Source organism: Eleutherodactylus coqui, chromosome 13 (genome assembly GCF_035609145.1).
Source record: "Eleutherodactylus coqui strain aEleCoq1 chromosome 13, aEleCoq1.hap1, whole genome shotgun sequence".
NCBI classification, from domain to species: Eukaryota; Metazoa; Chordata; class Amphibia; order Anura; family Eleutherodactylidae; genus Eleutherodactylus; species Eleutherodactylus coqui.
In genome coordinates this window covers 90001093-90021261 of record NC_089849.1, presented here as the reverse complement: position 1 = coordinate 90021261, position 20169 = coordinate 90001093, and the positions used below count along the sequence as shown (strand labels likewise).

Here is a 20169-nt window from a genome sequence, read left to right as displayed (position 1 = left end):
AAAGGGGGGGGGGGGGAGTTTAGTTGCGTTTAATGCTGGGAAAAGAATACAAGTGCCTTTATTTAACTATTATGTAATTCTGAGAATTTATGCCGACCGTGGGATTTCCTTGCTGCAGTGTATATTTTCGCAAATACGCCGCAGCCGCCTGTGTGAATAGCGGAGAAAACACAGCTGAAGCTCGGGACTTGATCGCGGCTATTCTTCAGTCATGCGATTTTTGGCAGCAATGCGGCAGTGGGAAAACGCATTGCTTATGTGAAGGAGGCCTTACACTGCGCGCCCCAGTCTAGTAAGCACAAAACCAGCTGCAGCCCAAGGATCCATATTCTAGGACATTGTACTGTAACGGAGGTTGTCCAGGCATGCTGGGAGTTCTCACACGATGAGAACAACTGCAGTATATTATTGTATTGCCATCTCTTCCTCCATTCACATCCAAAGTGGCATTCAAATTACTGCTCGTCTGCTTATACTCTCAGGCTGTATTACCAGCATCTCATCGCAGCCATCCCTTAGGGTTCATTTACAGAGGTTGATTCTTGGCCTGATGTAACGAGTGCTGATGGACACAGCATGTTGATCAGCACTTGTTTGCATTTCTTTTACATAGGTTAAAAATTGATGGTATGGGGATGATCATCCATCCCTATAGAACCAACTATATATCTTCCTGTTCACATGGGGGGAAAGTAGAGCTGATCAGCGAGCTTGTTCATTGGCTGATTGTTGTCCCTTGTACACGGCTCAACAATTGGACAAACAAACATTCAGGCAAACGTTCATTTCCGATAAATAATTTGGCTATGTAAAAGGGCCATTACCTTAAATTTGTCTTAACATATTGTACCTGAACTCTTCAAGGCGTTCATTTCTAAAAAAAGAAGAACAAAATTAGTGCATTGCCAAGCCATTCATCAGTCCCCCCCCAGCTCTCCATTATGAAGAAAGAAATGCAATGAATATTTATTTTTTTACATATTCGCCTTTGCTTTTAAAGTTTCGTATTAAGGCAGAATGACTATTCAATCCCCTGACTGTCCAGTACCTTATGCTTTAATAATACTTATATGTTTCTGTATGTTCTTACAAAGTGCTTAGTTAACACTGGTTGATGTTCATGAGGAAAAATTTGTTAGGGTCCCCCATCAAATTCTGTGACCAAGATCCCACTTAATCCCCTATTAAAACAAATATAGGAGAGGTGGCTGCACATATATGTCTATGGGAGTCACAAAGATAGTTCAGTTAACATTTAGATTTCAATGGGAGGTGCCCAGCCACCTTTTCGCAAAAAAAAGTCCAACGGTTTCTTAAGAGATCTCAAAGATGAACAGTGGATACACTACCAATACAAATAGTGACTACCAGGCCTGTACGGAAAGAAGCTAGACTACAAGGTGTATATAATAAGAAAGTAGTTCAAGGAGAGCTCATTCTAATATATAAATGCATGGGAATCCCAGCCATTGGCTGGAAAAATGCAGGAAATAAAGGAAGCCCAGCACATCCAACGATAAAATAAAACTTCTCCTTTATCGAATCATTAAAATACAGCAAAATTGGTCCCAAAAAACAGTGAAAAACTCCAATGCATTTCTGTTCAGTATGATCAAGGGCTAGTATGATCAAGGGCCAGTATGATCAAGGGTCATAGCACAACAAGTACTATTGCCCTTGATCATAGTACTTGCTGTGCTCAATAGCTGTACTGGCCAGAAGCACGTTGGAAGTCTTTAACTGTTTTTTAGGACCCATTTTGCTGTCTTTTAATTTAGTAAAGGAGAACTTTTATTTTATCCTTGGATGTGCTGGACTTCCTTTGTTTCTTACAAGATGTATTGCATGACTGAAATGTGGTCCAAGCGTCTGAGTGGTGGAGGTCCCAGACCTGTTTTACCACAATATAATATAAATATCCCCCTTCATTAACATTCAGATCCTTGGTTTTACCTGTCTGTTCTTTACATATATATGAACCAGTGCTTTCTCCGTCATCTATAATCCACTGGAATTTTTCAAAGGTGCCAGAAAATCGCAGTATGGAGGAAATGTGACTTGTCTGTACTGTCAGAGAAAAGATCTTTGTGTTGATCCTCTGAAAGTGTATTTCTCTGATGTCAATGTCCTCTGGAACAGAGCAGGAGATTATGGCAGACTGTCCAACTTTCCGGTCCATATCCCTCGGTTTTTGGTCTATGTATGTGTTTAGCATCACTGCAATATCAAATCATTAGAGAAAATTACCATATGTGGTTTTTATGAGAACTCTGTAATACTTCATTTCTGTTGTGACACTGTGGTGAAATTAAACACTTGATGCCAGATATCTGACAGATTACAGTTGATCAATGGAAATTCCCATATCAGGACACTCTTTGATCGACTTACTGTTAGGTGACCTTTCAAACTGTCCAATGAGTTAGGCACAGTGGTATGTGTATGCCTGTAGTATAGTGTGTACCTGGATTTCTGACTGAACACAATACTCGTTTTGTGTTTTTCCAATGGTGAATACATGAACAGAGGTTTTTACAGTTTGTGGGGTCTTTTTGCTGTTACTCCAGGCTTATATCTCAGCTCTTTTAGAATTGCCCATTGTGATCTTTAGGGGATGCCCATTTCTCAGCAGAGTATCAAAAGCCCTGAATTTTTTCTATTTGTCCAATCATTGATGGATGTACATCCAGGTCTTTAGCAACACTTCCGTAGCCTTTTTAAGTTTCATGCATCTCTATAACACATCTTCTGAGGTCTTCTGAAAGTTGTGTGCATTGATGCATGGCTCACTCTAACCAATCTTGCTTGAGAAGACTGCTGGATTCTGTAAGATTACCTTTTGTATGAAGCGCTGCTTCATACAAAAGGTAATCTTACAGAAGGCCATTCACATGCATGGCTGTCCTGTAATAAAAGAATGACAGAAGGTCTGCCAGGACGGGAGTCACTTTTACTGACCGTCTCTCTGCTCTGGAACACAGAGGGGGTTCCCAAGTTGGAGACCTCACTCTATGATGTTTATATGCCCTAATAGGTCATATGAACAAGAAATGCCATCTAGGCATAACCCCTTTAATGGAAATATTTTCTACCAATTAACCCTTGGAGAAGTCATTCACATAGAAGGGCACTTAGGCTGCCTGTCCACAGGCGAGTTGTCATTGTGAGATCCGCGGTGATAAATCGCACGCAGAGCTCGCATGGCACGCTTTCCATAGGAGAACTATGTAAAGTGCGCCCAACATCCGAGAGCGGAGAATCATAGCGATTTTCCGCTCAAGTAAATAAGATTTGCGGCATGCTGCGATTCTTCACGGTGAGCCTATCATTAATATAGGCTCATTGCAGAGACCTTGTAGTGCTTCCCCCTCCTCCCCCGCAGCAGAATATCGCCAGCCATATTCCGTCCCGCCCGTGGACAGGCGGCCTTACTGGTTTCCCTGCACTGTGGATGTGAACTCCGTATGCTCAATAAAGGCCAAGAATGATATACATGTTTGTGTGTTATTATTAGTTTAGTTACATTATGTTTGTGTGTAAAAGTGATATATAACAATCATACCTATTAGGGATCAGTGCAGAGATCCAGGCAAGAGTGTTGCTAAAGGCTCATGGGCCTGAGTGCAAAAGTTTATCTTGGGGCCCCCTAACTTCTCTTAACCCCTTAAGGAAGAGGCGTAACTTGAAGCTTCTGGGCCCCAATACAAAACCTTTAACAGGGCCCCCAACTATAATGCCTTATTCATAGTACTGGGCTCCCTATATGGAGAGGAGAGGCCTTATGGGCCCCCTAAGGCTCCTGGGCCTGGGTGCAACTGCATCCCTTATAGTTACGCCAGTGGATCCAGGTAACATCAAAGGGTTAACTGACTTTTCTTGCAACTGTGCAGCTTACAAAAGCTAATTGCATATGGATTTATGCCGGCTGCACACGAACGGGTCGGATTCCGGATGCGGGACCTGAAGCGGAATCCAACCCTGTGACCGGCCACATCCATGCGTACCTGCTTTTTTCTTTATCTTTCTGTACTACGGGTGGTCCCCACGGTTTGCCGTCGGACATGGGCAGTACAGTGAAAAAAAAACAACAAAGAACTGCTTTTCTCGCACAGTTGCTAGGTGATGGGTATTTGCGACCTTTCTGCAATGTCATTGCGGAAGGGCCGCGGGTCGGACCGCTTCCATAGAGCTCAACGGAAGACGTCCGTGCGGAGCCCACACACAAATGGAGCATGCTGGAATTTTTCCTCCGCGAGCGGAAAAATGCAATTACTTGCGGCTCGAGTGCAGGAAAAAGCGCCTTTCTATAGCATGCTATGGCTGGTATTTGCTATTGAATCCGGAGGCGAAGACCCGCTCTGGATTCCGCAATGCAAATCCGTCCGTGTTTGGGCGGCCCTACACGGGTAGTTTTGAGCTCAATGACAGCTGTATGTAATGAGCTTTCCCTAGTAGCAGTTGCAGGTAGTGACTATGTAGGGGAACCATTTCATTACTGTTGTCGGACCCCTCTGATCATGCTTTCTGGCCCGGGGCGTAACTGTAGGGGATGCAGAGGATGCAGTCTCACCCGGCTCTAGGAGCCTCAGGGGGCCCATAAGGCTTCTCTTCTCCATATAGGAGTCCAGTACTATGAACAAAGCATTATATTTGGGGCCCTGCTACAGATATTGCATTCGGGCCCAGAAGCTTCAAGTCACGCCTCTGTTTCAGGCTCCTTGTTTGATGGTTGACCTTACTCTGATGTAGGTTCCTGTTCCTGTCCTGTACTTATTAATATTATTATACCTATTGACTAATTATTTATATTTAGAGATGAGCAAGCATACTCGGTAAGGGGATATACTCGAGAGAGAGCATCGCCTTTTTTGAGTACCTGCTGGCTCGTCCCTGAAGATTTCGGGGGGGGGGGGGGGCTGCGGGGGTGAGCGGGGGATCTCTCTCACTCTCCTCCCCAATCCCCCGACCCCCGACCCCCGCAGCCCCCCGAATCTTCAGGGACGAGCCAGCAGGTACTCGAAAAAGGCGATGTTCTCTCGAGTATATCGCCTTACCGAGTATGCTCGCTCATCTCTATTTATATTAGTAGATGATGCAGAATTAAATTTTTAGAGCGAAACATATTTCCAAATGCAAACTGATGCAATTTTGTCACATGTAGTGATGTTATGCAGAAATTGGCGCACTTTGTGGCTCAAAAGAAACTACATGGATAGGGCTTTTTTTCATGTTTTTGCCCCAATTTTATGTATTAAAATCAGATTATTCACTATCTAAGTAGCTAGAGACTATAAAGCTGTACTAAGTCACCACTGCAGCCGGGACCAAACCAGAAAATATAGAGGCTCAGGCTTCTCTCACATGTATGTTCAGAAAACGCTGCATGAAACCGCAGCATTTTACTGCGACTTTGCATGGCATTTTTGAACGCATGTTATATTTGACAGTGCTTTTTTAACGTATCCCATCACGTGGTATAATAGAGCATGCTGCGATTTTTCTTCCGCTGGAGGAATACGCAATTTGTATCAATGAATTTGAAGGAAAGTTCGAAAATTCATGCCTTTCAACGCCCGCCTTTTTACCGCAGTAAGTCCATGCGGACGCTGATCTCTGAGTTCACAATTCATATCCATGTAAGCCCAGCCTTAGTGTATTTGAATAGGATTACACTAAGGTTCAGCGTATTCTGTTCTCTACCTGCTGTCACTTATGTCTTATGACTCAGCAGAGTAGACATAGGGACACATCTTAACTTCTCTCCTTATGTCAGCTTAGCTAACGTCCGACGTCTAAGTGTCTGATATTATGAACTGCACTGTGCTAGCAATCTTCTATGCTGCAGGCTAAGAAGAAATCCAAGCTTCTCCTTATTGCTGTGCAATGTTCTGTAGAGCAGCACAGCTGAGCCAGCGTTGGCATTGGTGACGGATTGGTCTATTACTGACATTGGTAAGTAGATGATGCTCTTTCTATATGTCAGTTCCTCACCTCCTGCAATAACAATATGATTAGACATGAAGCACAGGGATTGGCAGATGGGAATATTTGGTTACTCCGTTCTTGTCTATTCTTTATAGTAGAGCCTATATAGAGTTCAGCTACTTAGATAGTAAATGCACATATATGTCCGGACAGGATGAGATGGTTTATGTCCACTGCTCTCGGCTTCTCAGATTTTTCCTTTGTTGGGTGGTTTCATTTAAACATAATGAAGGTTATATTTTAGGGACTACAAACTAATAGTGCTAAAACCCCGAGGGCGTCTAGTCGCTGCCATATGCTCAGCACGGCATGTTGTTTTATGGGTCACACCCTTTCTGTTCTCTATAAAATCAGTAATTAGACTGCCGGCTATTTTTATTATATTAGTACATAAAGCAGAATTGAGTTTGTGGTGTAACACAGATTTCTGAATACCAATTAGCACATTTTTAGTGCATGCAGCGCGGCTATGCGAAAACTGGTGCATTTTTTGGCACATCTTTCCTATTTTTGTGCAGCGTAAATTCTAGCAAATTTACAAGCCCATGCGCCACTTTTCTAAATTTGGTGCAATTTATGACGGCCAAGTTCTAAGAAGAATCAATGTGATATATGTCAATTTTCATAAATAAGGGCCACTGAGTGAGAAATCGAAGCTTCATCCCCATCCTACTTGTCTTCTGCACCCAAATAGTAGTCACCTGCTTCCACACCCCCCTTACTGTCTGTACTGTGGAGTGACATCTACTCTTCAGTTCGTGCCTCAAAAAGATAGCACTTTCGTAAATAATCAATAGGCCAGTACCAGGGGCGTAGCTAAAGGCTCATGGGCCTGGGTGCAAAAGTTTTATCTTGGGGCCCCCCAACTTCGCTTAACCGCTTAACGCAGAGGTGTAACTTGAAGTTCCTGGGCCCCAATGCAAAACCTGTAATGGGGCCCCCAACTGTAATGCTTTATTCATAGTACTGGGCTCCCTATATGGAGAAGAGAGGCCTTATGGGCCCCCTAAGGCTCCTGGGCCCGGGTGCAACCGCATCCCCTGCATCCTCCATAGTTACGCCAGTGGCCAGTACCAAGACAATATGTTATAATCATTAATAACTTCAGAAGGGTCGGTGATCCGGGAATAATTCCAATTTCCAGACTGAAGTCGGGAAGGAATTTTTTCCTTTAAATTGGAAAAATTGGCTTCTACCTCATTGGGGTTTTTGCCTTCCTCTGGATCAACATTGGGGGGTAATAGGCTGAACTGGATGAACATATGTCTTTTTTTGACCTTACATACTATGTTACTATGATATATTGACATGACACCATGACTGGGTGCCTGCCTATTGATTCTTATAGGGGTTGTGCCATTGAGACCACCGATCCTGAGAACCTGGGTTTCTATGCTTCCTGAAATGAGGGGAGCAGTGGTCGGACATGTTCACTGCTGCTCCATCCATTTTAATGGAACTGCCGCAGACAGCCCAGTTCAAGTGCTGAAATATCTCCAATAGTCTGATGAAAATAAATGGAGCAGTGGGGCGCATATGTGACTTTCTATCATGGCACAACCCCTTTGGAAAGTTCCGTACTTCTATAATTTAAAGTGCTTGCCAGATTGGAGTCAGGGAGGAATTTTATCCCTTAAATTGGGAAAATTGGCTACTACCTCATTGGGGTTTTTTTTGTCTTCAACATTGAGGCATATTAGACTGAACTGGATGGACATATGTCTTTGTGGCCTTACATACTATGTTACTATGTTTGTCCAGGATTAGAAAGAGAGGGCTGATTTCTTCCATGAACAGCTCTATACTTGTCCAATGGTTGGGGGTGCAATTGCAGCTCAACTCCATTCACTTCGGTGGAGTTTAGTTACAGTATCTATCAAAGGAAATGTATTACTGCCCCCAGTGGGAGTCAAGCGACATCATCACCAATACTACAACAAAGCTCATAAGGCTCACTAGCCTGATATTACCACCACTAAACTGGGGGGTTAATCTGCACCTTAAGGGATTTTTTATAGTGTTAGTTGCAGTACATGACACAATGCATGGTCAGGTGTGGGCCGTTTCCAGAAGAAAGCAGCCATGTTTCATTCTAATCTTAGACCATTCCATGATACGGGATCATCATTTGTCATTAAATCTACCATTGTCCACCAATTGTAATCATAATTCATAATAATCACAAGTGTCTACCCTTCTAGTGTCCCCCCAATGATACCCAAGGCAAGTGCCAAATGTGGCAAGGCACAAATAAAGTCCTAGTACAACTAACTGCACACTTACCTTTGCCAGGAAGCAGGATAAAGATCAGGAAGGCTGGCACCAATGAGATCAATAATATTTTCATGTTTTCTGCCTGTACAGAATCCATAAGGCTTCATGGTTAGTGCCCACATAGTAAAGACATTCAGCTTACTTGGCAAGGTCAGTGACATTTACATTTCAAGACCGGAAGTATGCTCAGACCAGTTGCCCATTCCATCCATTCTTCCCCATACAAGGTGACTCAGCAGGGGGCAACATCGAGCAGGGGGAAGAGCTCCTCCCAATCCTATTCTGAGTTATATTACAATCAAATCGGAAGAAATGGATGACGCCATTCCTACTTATAAACACATCTCTGACTGCAAAGCAACTTGCTTCAGCAAAACCCCTCCCACTGCTCTGTATGTAATGCGAATGCCAGGTTGCACCCATTTGCTCACAGCCCTGCCTGTCATTGCCTCTGATGAGATATTTAATCTTTTAACCTCTTAAGGCTACTTTTTGTTTTTTTTTTCATTTTTGATTTTTTCTCCCTACTTTCAAAAAATCATAACTCCTTTGTTTAGCGATCAACATAGCTGTCTGATGGCTTGTTTTTTGCAGGATGAGTTGTATTTTTTTTTTAAACTCATTTTATTGAAAGATAGTCGACAATACCTGACAAATTACTGTACAAGGGAAGCAATAAGAAGACCAAATCTCTTTGATAATGGGCATAGCAGAGCAATAATGAATAAGGCAGGAGATTCAGGAGATTACGGGTCTCATCTCAAAAACATCTCAATTAGGGAGGACCTCTCTGAAATACTGATATAGATGAGGAGAGCAAATGTGGAGAATAATAGATGAGGGGAGAGTTTTATCATAGACCCCACACCTTGTCAAACGTATCGGTGCACCAGCATCCTTTATATACTACATAATTAAATGGCAGAACCAAGTGGACCAATCTTCTCCACATAGATAGAAAGGGGATTTTACGATCCACCCATCACAGGTTTTCTAGCTAAAAACAATGTCTCCCTCAAGAATATTCTTTTGTGATGTTGCCGGTCTCTTCGTCTAGTACTCCAAATTAACAGATTTTAAGACATGTAGATATAGGAACTCCCAGAATCTCAGAAAGGAGATCCGTCCCCTCTACCCTAAAATCTCGAATACCCGGACATTCCCAAATCATATGCCAAAAATCAGAACAAACACATGAACACCTAACACAATTTGCTGATGACACTCTACCCATTTCATGTATCCTCACTGGCGTAAGATAATACCGATGTATAACATATGTCATACGATGTATAACTGTACCAGTTTATTGTTTGCTGCTGGAGAGACACATAAAGGTCATTCTAATAACTCTGGAACAGTGTTACCTGCTGAAGTTAGGAAAAGACAGATTACGAAGGGATCTCGCGTTCCAAGCATGTGAGTGGATGGTCAGTAGACAAGAAGAAAAAAAATTAAATATATATATATATACACACACACACAGTACATAAGGCGTACTTACTTGAACGAGTGCTCCGCGGACTTAGGCAAACCTCCTCAAACATCCGGGTTGGCATCTAAAGTATCACATGTTATCCATGTTACTTTCGAGAGTAGAAACTGTTCCTGTTTTCTTGTTCTATACGCATAGGACAATTGGTACGGTACAGGAAATGCAGGTATTTTGTGGCAAAGTAGACGAGTGCCATACAATCTTAAAGGCGAACTAGGACTGGCGGTGTGTCTGTTAATGTTGGTGTTACTGTCTTCCACCTTAAAGCTGGGGGTGTTGAATGAGATATTTTGAATGATATCAGATGGGAGTATATTGTGGAAATGAGGGCTTGAGGGCCCTGAAAACGTAATATAACGATTAAGGGATATTGTGATATACGAGATCTGAAGGATGGGAATTGTATATGTAATGCATGTCTAACTTGTAGGTATCTATAAAAATGGGTACGGGGTAACTTGTAGTTAGGCTGCAGTTGGTGAAAAGAGGCTAAAGTGTTGAGTATATATAGGTCTCCAAGAGTCCATATATCATATTGTTCCAACACATGATCATTCTGAAGAGAGTACAATTCCAAAAGTCCATGGTTACACCACAGAGGTGTATCAGCTACTTTGTCAGTAAATTTACTAATTGACTTAGATTACTTCCAAATCTGTGTAGACAGCCTATGTATAGGAAGCAATCTACTGGATAGAGTTGGGGGAGATTCTAATATAGGCCACAAGCTAAGAATTTTCAAGAAATATACCAGGTAAGCCTCTTAATTGGGAAAAGAATCATCTTCAAGCCAACAACCCAGATGAAAGAGTTGACTAGTAATTAGGGATGAGCGAACGTGTCCGTTACGGACACATCCGCACCCGGACACCGGCTTTGCCGAACACTGCAGTGTTCGCGCGTAAGTGTCCGGGTGCCGCCGGGGGGCGGGGAGATGCGCGGCGGCGCGGGCGGCAGTAGCGGGGAACAGGGTGGAGCCCTCTCTCTCTCCCTCTCCCCCCCACTCCCCGCCGCACCCCCCCGCGCTGCCACGGCGGCCCCCGAACTTTTTCGCCCGAACACTGAAGTGTTCGCAAAGTTCGGTGTTCGGGCGAAGCCGAACGTGTTCGCTCATCTCTACTAGTAATACAATATAGAAACAGGTCATGAAGCATAGCCCCCACTGCCTGTCTTGGTCTCTGGGTGCTAGAAATTTGTAGTCTACAGAGAGAACTTCCCCAGATAAAGGGAAATCATACAGGAGTCCATTGACTGAAAAAAGGCACAGAACCTGCATCAAGGCATGTTGTAAAATGTAAAAACACTTAGGTAGCACTATCATTTTAATTAGGTTTATGCGACCGGCCACCGAGAGTGGTAGTGAAATCTTAAGCTTGGATTTAACACTTTGCAATCCAATTTTAGATTCAGGGTTTCCTACGGAGTTTTCTCTTTCTCCTACTGGCTAGAGCCAGTACAGCAGTATTGGACATGCTGGAGAGGCCCCCGACAACAGAGCAGCCAGTAATATACAGTAAGAATACCCTGCCGGATGTCTTCCGACATCAAAAGCTGTACAGCCTTAAATAGAATGTCTTTAGACGTCAGACAGTGGGTTGGAAAGGGTTAAAAATAATCTTTTTAAGGGTATACATTTAAATAGCCTAAAAGTATGAGAAATCTGGATTCTCAGATACTTGAATGTGTCTCTAATCTGAAGGACACAAAGTGAGGCGGCAATAAATAAAGGACTATCTGAAGAAAGGGGTAGTAAGGCAGATTTTGCTCAATTAATGTGAAGTCTTGAGAAGCCACCAAATCTGTTTATAAGATCTCTTGTATCAGGAATAAATGTTATAGGGTTTGATGGAAATAGCATGAGGTCATCAGCATATAATGCCACTCGGTCGTCCCTCTATAGAATGGTCTCACTTTAAGTATAATAACCAGTGGTTCAATGGCCAATGCAAATAATAAAGGGGATAGGGGGCACCCCTGTGTTGTACCTCTAGGCAATGGAAAATAATGGGAGCAAGAGCCATTAACTACCGTGTTTCCCCGAAAATAAGACAGTGTCTTAGATTAATTTTTGTTCAAAAGGGTTTAACTTTTTTACATGTATAGCTGCCTGGACTCTATTTAAATTGACTTTTTTAATTAACTGTTAGCAGGGCTTAATTTTGGAGTAGGGCTTATATTTCAAGCATCCTCAAAAAGCCTGAAAAATCATTTTGCATCCTCTGGAATTCTGGAAAATCATGCTATGTCTTATTTTCAGGGGATGTCTTATTTTCAGGGAAACAGGGTATGACAGCTGCTCTCAAAAACCTCACCAAAGCCAAATCATTATACAACATGAAACAAGAATGGACATTCAATAGAATCAAATGCTTTTGTGACATAAAGAGAAGCTAACGCCCAGTCTGTCTTTGTAGCTACCCCATTTTAGTGACCACCTGAACCCTCCTGAGATTTTCACATTTAGACTTCCCAGGCATAAACCTGATTTAGTCTGGGTGTATTCTGTCCAGTATAATAGAGTTGAGACAGTTTGCCAGCATCTTAGTCAGAAGATTATAGTCTAATAACGATGTTGGTCGATAAGAGTCACAATCAAGGTGGATCAGGTTATAGAAGGAGTATGATTCTGGCTTCAAAAAAGGATGTAGGTAAAGATTCAGCTTCATAAGCTGCATCATTTGGGGCTAGTAGATTAGGAATTAGTATATCCTGATATTTTGCATATACGTCTATTGGAAGGCCATCTAGGCCTGGTGACTCACCCCTTGCCATACTGGAGAGAGCTTATGACAGTTCTGTTAAGGTAGTGTATATAAGTGTTTTCTAGGCAAGGCTAAGTGTCGGGAAGGGAAGATTAGTAAGAAAAATTAGTAAGAGTTCTTGTTTGGAGAGGTTAAAGCTAGTATCATATAATTCACTATAGAATTGGTTAACTCTCCCTATTATTGAGTCTCCATCAGGGAGGATTTCACTAGTGTCGGAGTTTTGATGGACCAGATTGGCTAGTAGACTACTAGACTGGTTGCCCAGTTCGTAATATCTTTGTTTAACGAAGAAAGTTGATCTGCGAGCTTTCTCCTGTAGTAACAATAGGTATGACCTATCCTGCCACAACCACTTCTTCATGTTATCATCAGCGGGGTGTGAGATGTAGATCTACTTCAATTTCAAATAACAGGAGTCCTACTCCTTCTCACACCGGAAAGAGACTTTCTTAATAAATGAGATGGAAGATTTTAAGCAGCCATGTTCAGGGATTTGGTCATTTGGACCAAAAAGACTTAACCAGAAGGGATGTACTCTCCAACCATGTCTGTCAACCTGATTAGCCGATGTACGAAGGCTGACTGAATTCTGCATGCAGGAGGCCTACAGCGGATTCTGGCTGTGAGCCCGGCCAGCGCCCCTGTGTAGCTGAATTTTCTGTAATACATATGACCGTGGCTGCTCGCCGTCAGTCATGCTCAGCACAGTTTTTTTTCAATATTTGTATTTCCCGCAATGTTGCTAAGCAATGACGGGGGTACCTGCAGCCCATATGCAATGTTAATTGCGTATGGACTACGAGTCGGATAACCTCCCTTGACTTCAATGGAAGCTGTCTGCGTGGAGTTCGTGGCATTTACAGACACCAAGATGGGGATAACATGGTGTTAACATTTAGAACATAAAACTAGATAATATACCGGTAGGAGTAGAGTGGTGGCCCAGAACACCATCTTGATCCCCTCCATAAATGTCATACATGTTTGTACTATGTAGATGCACTGTCCAAAGCTTGTCTTGTCATATCCAGTGTGTGTGTTGCACAGCTGCGGTGCTTGAGAGGTTAACAGTAATAACATCATTGTCTGCATGTAGATGTATCAGTTTGTCATGTCATGTGGCATGAGAGAAGAAATAAATAGGAGTACTTGAGAGCGGGAAAGAAGTCCATCTTCTGGGAGAGAGAGTGCTAACACAGAGCCGCATGGAAGCACCTTCAGCTTCCATGTAGGTAAAAATGGAAGAAGCGGAGAGATATCCCGTAGTGAGTGAAGGTTGAATGTGAATGGAGTGAGTCCCAAGATCCTAAGAGACAGAGCATCCCCCAACAATTCTGTACGCTACTGAGAAACACCCACGTGCCTGCCGTGCGGGGTGATATTGTTAATCCTTTAAGTGAATAATTGTCTTGCCGGAGTGTCTGCTGAGTGACCCCCTTCCTCCTCTGGAGTGCTCCCAGTCCAGGAGCGGTGACATACAGATAACATGGACTGCAGGACCATATTCATCCTGTGTATCCTCCCTACCTCTGAGCTCTAACCTGCTTGCACTTAAAAGAATTGTATCTGCATTTCTTTGAATATCTGTTTTATCAAAATTATTCCTCTAAGTAAAGTTATACTGGGCCCTAACCGTTCCTTGGGACTCGAGGTACTATACACAAGTCTCTGTATTTATTCTCCGCGTCACGAGTAATAACTACTACTACTCCCCTCATCCCATTTATTGGCATTCCCTATCCTAGGGGTTTCGAAGGTGGCCTGCAAACCTGCTCTTGCCTTGGCTATGTGTCATCCCACTGGGACCAGAGCCTGGTAAGTGCTGCCGTGACAAGCCAACACTTACCTATCCCAGCTCTTAACGTTAGTCAAGTGTTCAGGATATCCCTCTGGGGTGTTGCATCTATTGTATAGGGGCACAATCTATTAAGGTTGCCCCTTGTAGGAGGTTATAGGAGCAATAGTGTAAATTGGGCTTTCTCCCTCGGTTTGTGGTAAAACAAAAGTTAAAGCATCATTATCATACCAACTTCCCCATGTCTACTCTCCACAAAAATAGGAAGAAAAGATAACCCATTACTCCTGACATAGGGGATGGTGACAGTCAAGAGGATTAAAAAACCTCTTTTGTTACCCATTCTTGCATGCAGAAGATTTGTTAACGTCTGGGTGATCCTCAGTCCTCAGTCTCCACGGGAGTAGAGAAGAAGATGGTGGAATCATTATGGATGACACACAGGCGGGTTGGATAGGCCAATGAGCAATGTATGGAAGTGTCCCATAGATGGTGTTTGATGTTGACAAGGGATGCTCTGGTTTTTTGAAGGGTAGCTGAGAAGTCAGGAAATATGGAAATAGTAGCATTGTTGAATTTAAGTTCTCATTTGCATCTGGCTGCTTGTTGAGTAATATCTCTATCTTTGCTGCTAGATAGACGGGCCAGCATTGGCCTTGGAAGGGTACCTAGAGGTAAGGAACACGTTGGACTCTGTGAGTTCATTTGTTGGCAAATGCAGCAGAGGAAGCAGCCTCCAGAACATCTTTTAGACATTATTCCGTAAATTCATATGGATTTCGTACCCCACAGGTCTCCAGCAGGCCCAGGATACGAAAATTCTTCCTACACAGCCTATTTCCCAGGTCATTCATCCCCTGAATCCCCAGATTTGCTGCTTTCTCCAGTTCGGTTATCTTAGAAGGTATAGGAGCCATGTTGTCCTCTAGCGGGGAGATACCAGCTTCAGCCTCACCAACTCGACCCCGAAGATTTCGCATATCTTGTCGTATGAGGCCCACATTGATCTTGACCTTCTCAATTTTATCTGTTATTGATGTTGTACTTGATTGTATAGTTTACAAGTGAGCAGTGACCTGATGCAGTGTAGCATCAGCTTACATCATGGAGGAGGAGGTAGCTCCAGGAGTCGGGATGACTATCTTGAGGGCCAGAGGATCCATGAGCACTGTTGGTGGGTGGCTCCTTTAAATTGTCACATATTGGCGGAAAAGAGTTACAGCTCATTTTGGATGATTTGCGGTTCCCCTGCTTGCAAGAGGCTGAGGTTGGTACGATTGCAGCTGAGCAGAAACTATGAAAAAACTGTACATTTTAAATAGACCAAAATCCAGCAGATTAAGCAGTAAACTAGCCTGTGGAAGAGCAGACGTTTTATAAGATGAGTCCAAGGTATTCAGCACTATTTTTTGTTATGAGGATGAGCCTGATATCTGCATACATGGGATAGATATAAATTGTCCAATAATAGCTTATTATTAGAAAGACAGATTCAGTATAGGTTTGTTGCTTATTATAGGGAATAATATAGATTAATCAGAGGCCCAGTTTACTATAAGCTGTCATTGTTGGATGAATACATTCATTTAAGTGGAAAAACATTGCCCCACAAATTTGCCCATAGCCTCTCAGCATTACAACAGTGGCCATTCACACCAATGGGCTATATGTGCAATGCTAGACAGGATTGGGTCTTCAGAAGGAGAAATGCTTTTGGGGGGGGGGGGGGGGGGGTCCCACTGGCAAGTAGATCTAGAGAGGGAGCACACATTGCAGTGAACTAGAACAATCTTTACGTGGCTGCTGAATTAGTGGTATAGTGTCTTTAACTTGGCCCCCCTTCAGAACACATGCTCAATACTTGATAATGTGGACTTTAGGTTTCAGCAACACGGTCTTGGCTTGTCAGCCCATGCGGGATCGCGTCTGCGTCTTTGAAAGGTTGAAATTGATTTGTAAAAATTTTATCTATGTAACTCTGTGATGTGATGCACCAGCTAACAGACAACGTCCACAACTCTAGATTCCAGGACCTTTCATTAAAGGACTACGTTGGCATATCCTCTCAGAAACACTCAAAAATATCATCTGTTATATTATCATTCATGGAAGTCTTCCATGCTACTGTATGAATAATACAACTTGAGCATATGTTCAACTAGGAGTCCATTATTGATCTTATTCCAGTTACTGCCAACTGTACAGAGCATTGGGTTAGAAGTCATGTCAAACTCAAGGCCAACAGGGCGAATTCGGACGACCACGTAGTTTTATGTGGCTTTTGACAAGGTCCAGACACAAAATAACCAGCTCTCCACACTTTTCCTGGAGGACGCAGCCAGCACTTGGCAGAGGAGATGACACCAGCACAGGGAGCGGGTGCTATCTTGTATTCCGAGATCCGGCGTACCTCCACACTACTCTGTTCAGCAACTCACAAGTGGAACAGCTCTGACCCCCCTACCCAGCACCCAACCACCCTCCAAGGTAGGAAGTTTGGAGCTAAAGAGGTGGAAGGGTAGAAACCCCATCATACCGAGTTTCCCTGAAAATAAAACCCTGTCTTATATAAATTTTTGCCCTAAGAGGGGTGCTAAGTCTTATTTTCTGGGATTGTCTTATTATACTTACCTATCAGGCTCATTCCAGGTCACTCCTGCGGCTCTCCGAAGCTCCGTCGTGCTCAGCCGCAGCATTGATTGGCCAATTCATAAATCCTGCCTCTACAACGCGATGCCTGTGATTGGTTCTTCAACCACTGCATTGATTGGCAGCACTCGAGAACTAACCCTAACCCTCTAACCCTAACCCTAAAGCTAACCCTAACCCCTAACCCTCGAGAACTAATCATAGCCATCGGTTGCTGTAGGTGGGATAAATGAATCCTATAACCAGGAAGTGATCTTCTATGGGCGAATGAGAACTACAGGATGTGCCACAGAGCTCCAGACACCAGCAGGAGGACCTGGGCCAATCCTGCTAGGTGAGTATTCCTTTTTTCCCTGGGAATGCAGCTAGGGCTTATTTTAGGGGTAGGGCTTACATTTCAAGCCTCCCCAAAAATCCTGAAAAATCAGGGTAGGGCTTATTCCCAGGGTAGGTCTTATTTTCAGGGAAACAGGGTAGTGCGCAAAGCTCCATAACCATGTTAAGTATTAGTTACATTTAGGACTCATTCACACGGGTGTATGCAGTTTTGGTTCATGAAATGTGCAGTGTTTTCACAGACAGAAACTGTGCATATTCACTGCGTATTCACAGGGTATTTAGATCCTTTTGCGCTTTTTTTTTGTGTGCATGGATTTCTCCTGCTTGCATCCGTAAATATATATGCAGTGAATATGCATGCATTATGTATATTCACTGTGTATTTATGTGGTCCCTTTGAATTTAATGGGCAACTTCTGTCCATAATATGGCCCAAAATAGGACAAGCTGCGTTTTTTTTTTTTTCCCAAGCATGTAAAATACACATGTGAAAAAATGCATTTTTTTGAATACCCCAATGCAAATCAATCGGGGTTATGCTGTCCTGATCCATGAGGGAAGCTGAAACTTTAACTTTTTTAAAACTTTTATTTATTTTCAAGCGATCGCCGTTATCCACGGCTTTAATTCACAGGGTGAGCGTGTTTTTACGGCGCCATGGATTAAGCCCAGCCACCCAGGATGTAAAAAAGCAATTGGCTGGTCACTAAGGGGTTAAACTTTCATTATTGTTGGCAGCGCACTTCCGATCACACGACAAACAAGTGTTTCCTCATTTTTTGTCTGACGGGTGCCCTAATTACATAGGGTAGTGACCAGAAACGAGTCTGCATATAAATGCTGATACAGGTGAATAGATAGCCATGTGAAATGACCATAAAATCCCCTTGCTGATAGTTTTATGGGCCAGTCATAGATATTACAAAGGCCCCAGGACTGTCCTGAGATAATCACTGTCTGCAAAAACAATTTTTCTGCATTTGAAATCGCATGTTAGAAAAACCACTTCGTACATTCAAAGGTTTACCAGAACAGAACCCCATTTAAAAGGGCATTTGCAGCCAGACATTTCTTAATAGGGTCTATTGCTTATGGGATAATTAACACAATTCCTATTCTTAAACCTCATTGATAATACATAAATGGTAAATTCTTGGGCTCCTATACATAAACTGTAACACGTCCACCACCTACCATGGGCTATACTGTCTTGTTACGTCACAGGGGGATTTTTAGGCTTCCTCAAGCACCGGAGCCTTGGTGTGATTGCTACCTTAGCACCTCTACAGCTGCACCCCTGGAATACACTGTAAGCTGGTGCAAGAGAAATGAGGGTGTCCTTTGGCTTTAAATACAGCGGATCTGCAAGTTCAAGAGCTTTTGACAGGAACAGATATTTTTAAAACTATTTTTATTGGATTTTCAAACATTGCACAAAACAAACTACTTTTAGAAAGCAATCAATAACAAAACATTTGCTTCTACTCTTATACCAATGGACTGAAGGCCCATTTACATGTAATGATTATCTCTCAAAATTCATCAAAATTCGCGATCCAGCGATAAGTCTTTCTGTCTGAACGCTCTGCATAAGCGTTTACCACCTTAGCGTTGATGTCAGCACTTCTGCAGTCGTTAAGACGACTATAGTGCCGTGTAAATGGAACATAAGTGTCAGTATGGATTTCAGAAAAGCATTTAACGCAATTAATGAAAAAACAACCATCGCAGAAAGAAAAACAAAACACCGGGGAGAAAAAGAAAAAAATGGGAATAATCCCCATTAGCTGCCTGCTGCCTCAATATATAGTATTTGATCAGCAATCATCATATAATAGTTCGTACATGGTTCCCTCGGGTTCCAATAGGTGGCTTTGTCTCCAATTGGAGCTTCGGGTTAGCAAGTATATAACTAGCACTGGAAAGGGGAAGGTGGGAACCTGAAGGGCACCTGCTCACAAAGTTTTGTCAAAGATTAAGGGAGATTGGCTGGAAGCCTGGCATTGTGTTCTCCAAGTACCATAGGGTGTAGGAGAAGTGTGCCAGGAACAGAGGAGAAACGTGCCAAAAGCAGAAAAATTAACCCCCTATTCTTACCTGATACTTGATCTCCAGTGTCAAGAAGCAAAGTGCTTCTTCTATCCAAATATACCACAAACATTGTTTGCATTTTCATTTCCCTTTTCGAACTTCCTGTCCTGATGCAATCTTCAGATATAACGATTCAATAAGCATATACATGGGCATATATACTGTAAGGTGTGCTTTTACATGAGATAATTATGGCTCGCATGAGCGAATGATGTTAGTTCGCTCATGTAGCTTATTTATGTTGTTGGTAGCCGTTTAGTCATTCACAACCCTCGGTGACCCTAAACACGAGCTCCCTCCATATCTTTCGATTTTGCACTGCTTCTTTCAGTTGTCTGATATCCACGCCAGTATCAGCCATCATGTCCTTTGGCGGCCAGGTCTTCTTTTGCCACTGATCTGTCCAAGAATCATGGATTTTTCTACTGACTGTTCGCATTACATGGCCAAACTATGTGAGCCCCAGCCCAGTCATCTTGTCCTCCGTGAGCCTGAGCCTGGTCATCTTGTTCTCCGTGATTGTGAGCCCGGTCATCTTGTCCTCCGTGAGTCTGAGCCTGGTCATCTTGTCCTCCGTGATTGTGAGCTTGGTCATCTTGTCCTCCGTGATTGTGAGCCCGGTCATCTTGTCCTCCATGAGCCTGAGCCTGGTCATCTTGTTCTCCGTGATCGTGAGCCCGGTCATCTTGTCCTCCGTGATTGTGAGCCCGGTCATCTTGTCCTCTGTGATCGTGAGCCCGGTCATCTTGTCCTCCATGAGCCTAAGCCCAGTCATC

General features: G+C 43.1%; 1 protein-coding gene across 1 annotated transcript in view; it reads right to left on the bottom strand.

Moving 5' to 3' along the window:
• LOC136587953 (uncharacterized) overlaps window positions 1-19409 on the bottom strand; it is a 120834-nt gene extending 101425 nt beyond the window's left edge. The window contains exons 1-4 of the mRNA XM_066586809.1: window positions 19400-19409; window positions 8269-8341; window positions 1954-2217; window positions 851-874 (exon numbers count right to left, since the gene is read on the bottom strand). Coding sequence (XP_066442906.1) covers window positions 851-874; window positions 1954-2217; window positions 8269-8332 — 352 coding nt within the window. The 5' untranslated portion in view covers window positions 8333-8341; window positions 19400-19409. The remainder of the gene's footprint in view (window positions 1-850; window positions 875-1953; window positions 2218-8268; window positions 8342-19399) is intronic.
• Between the last annotated feature and the right edge of the window lie 760 nt (window positions 19410-20169).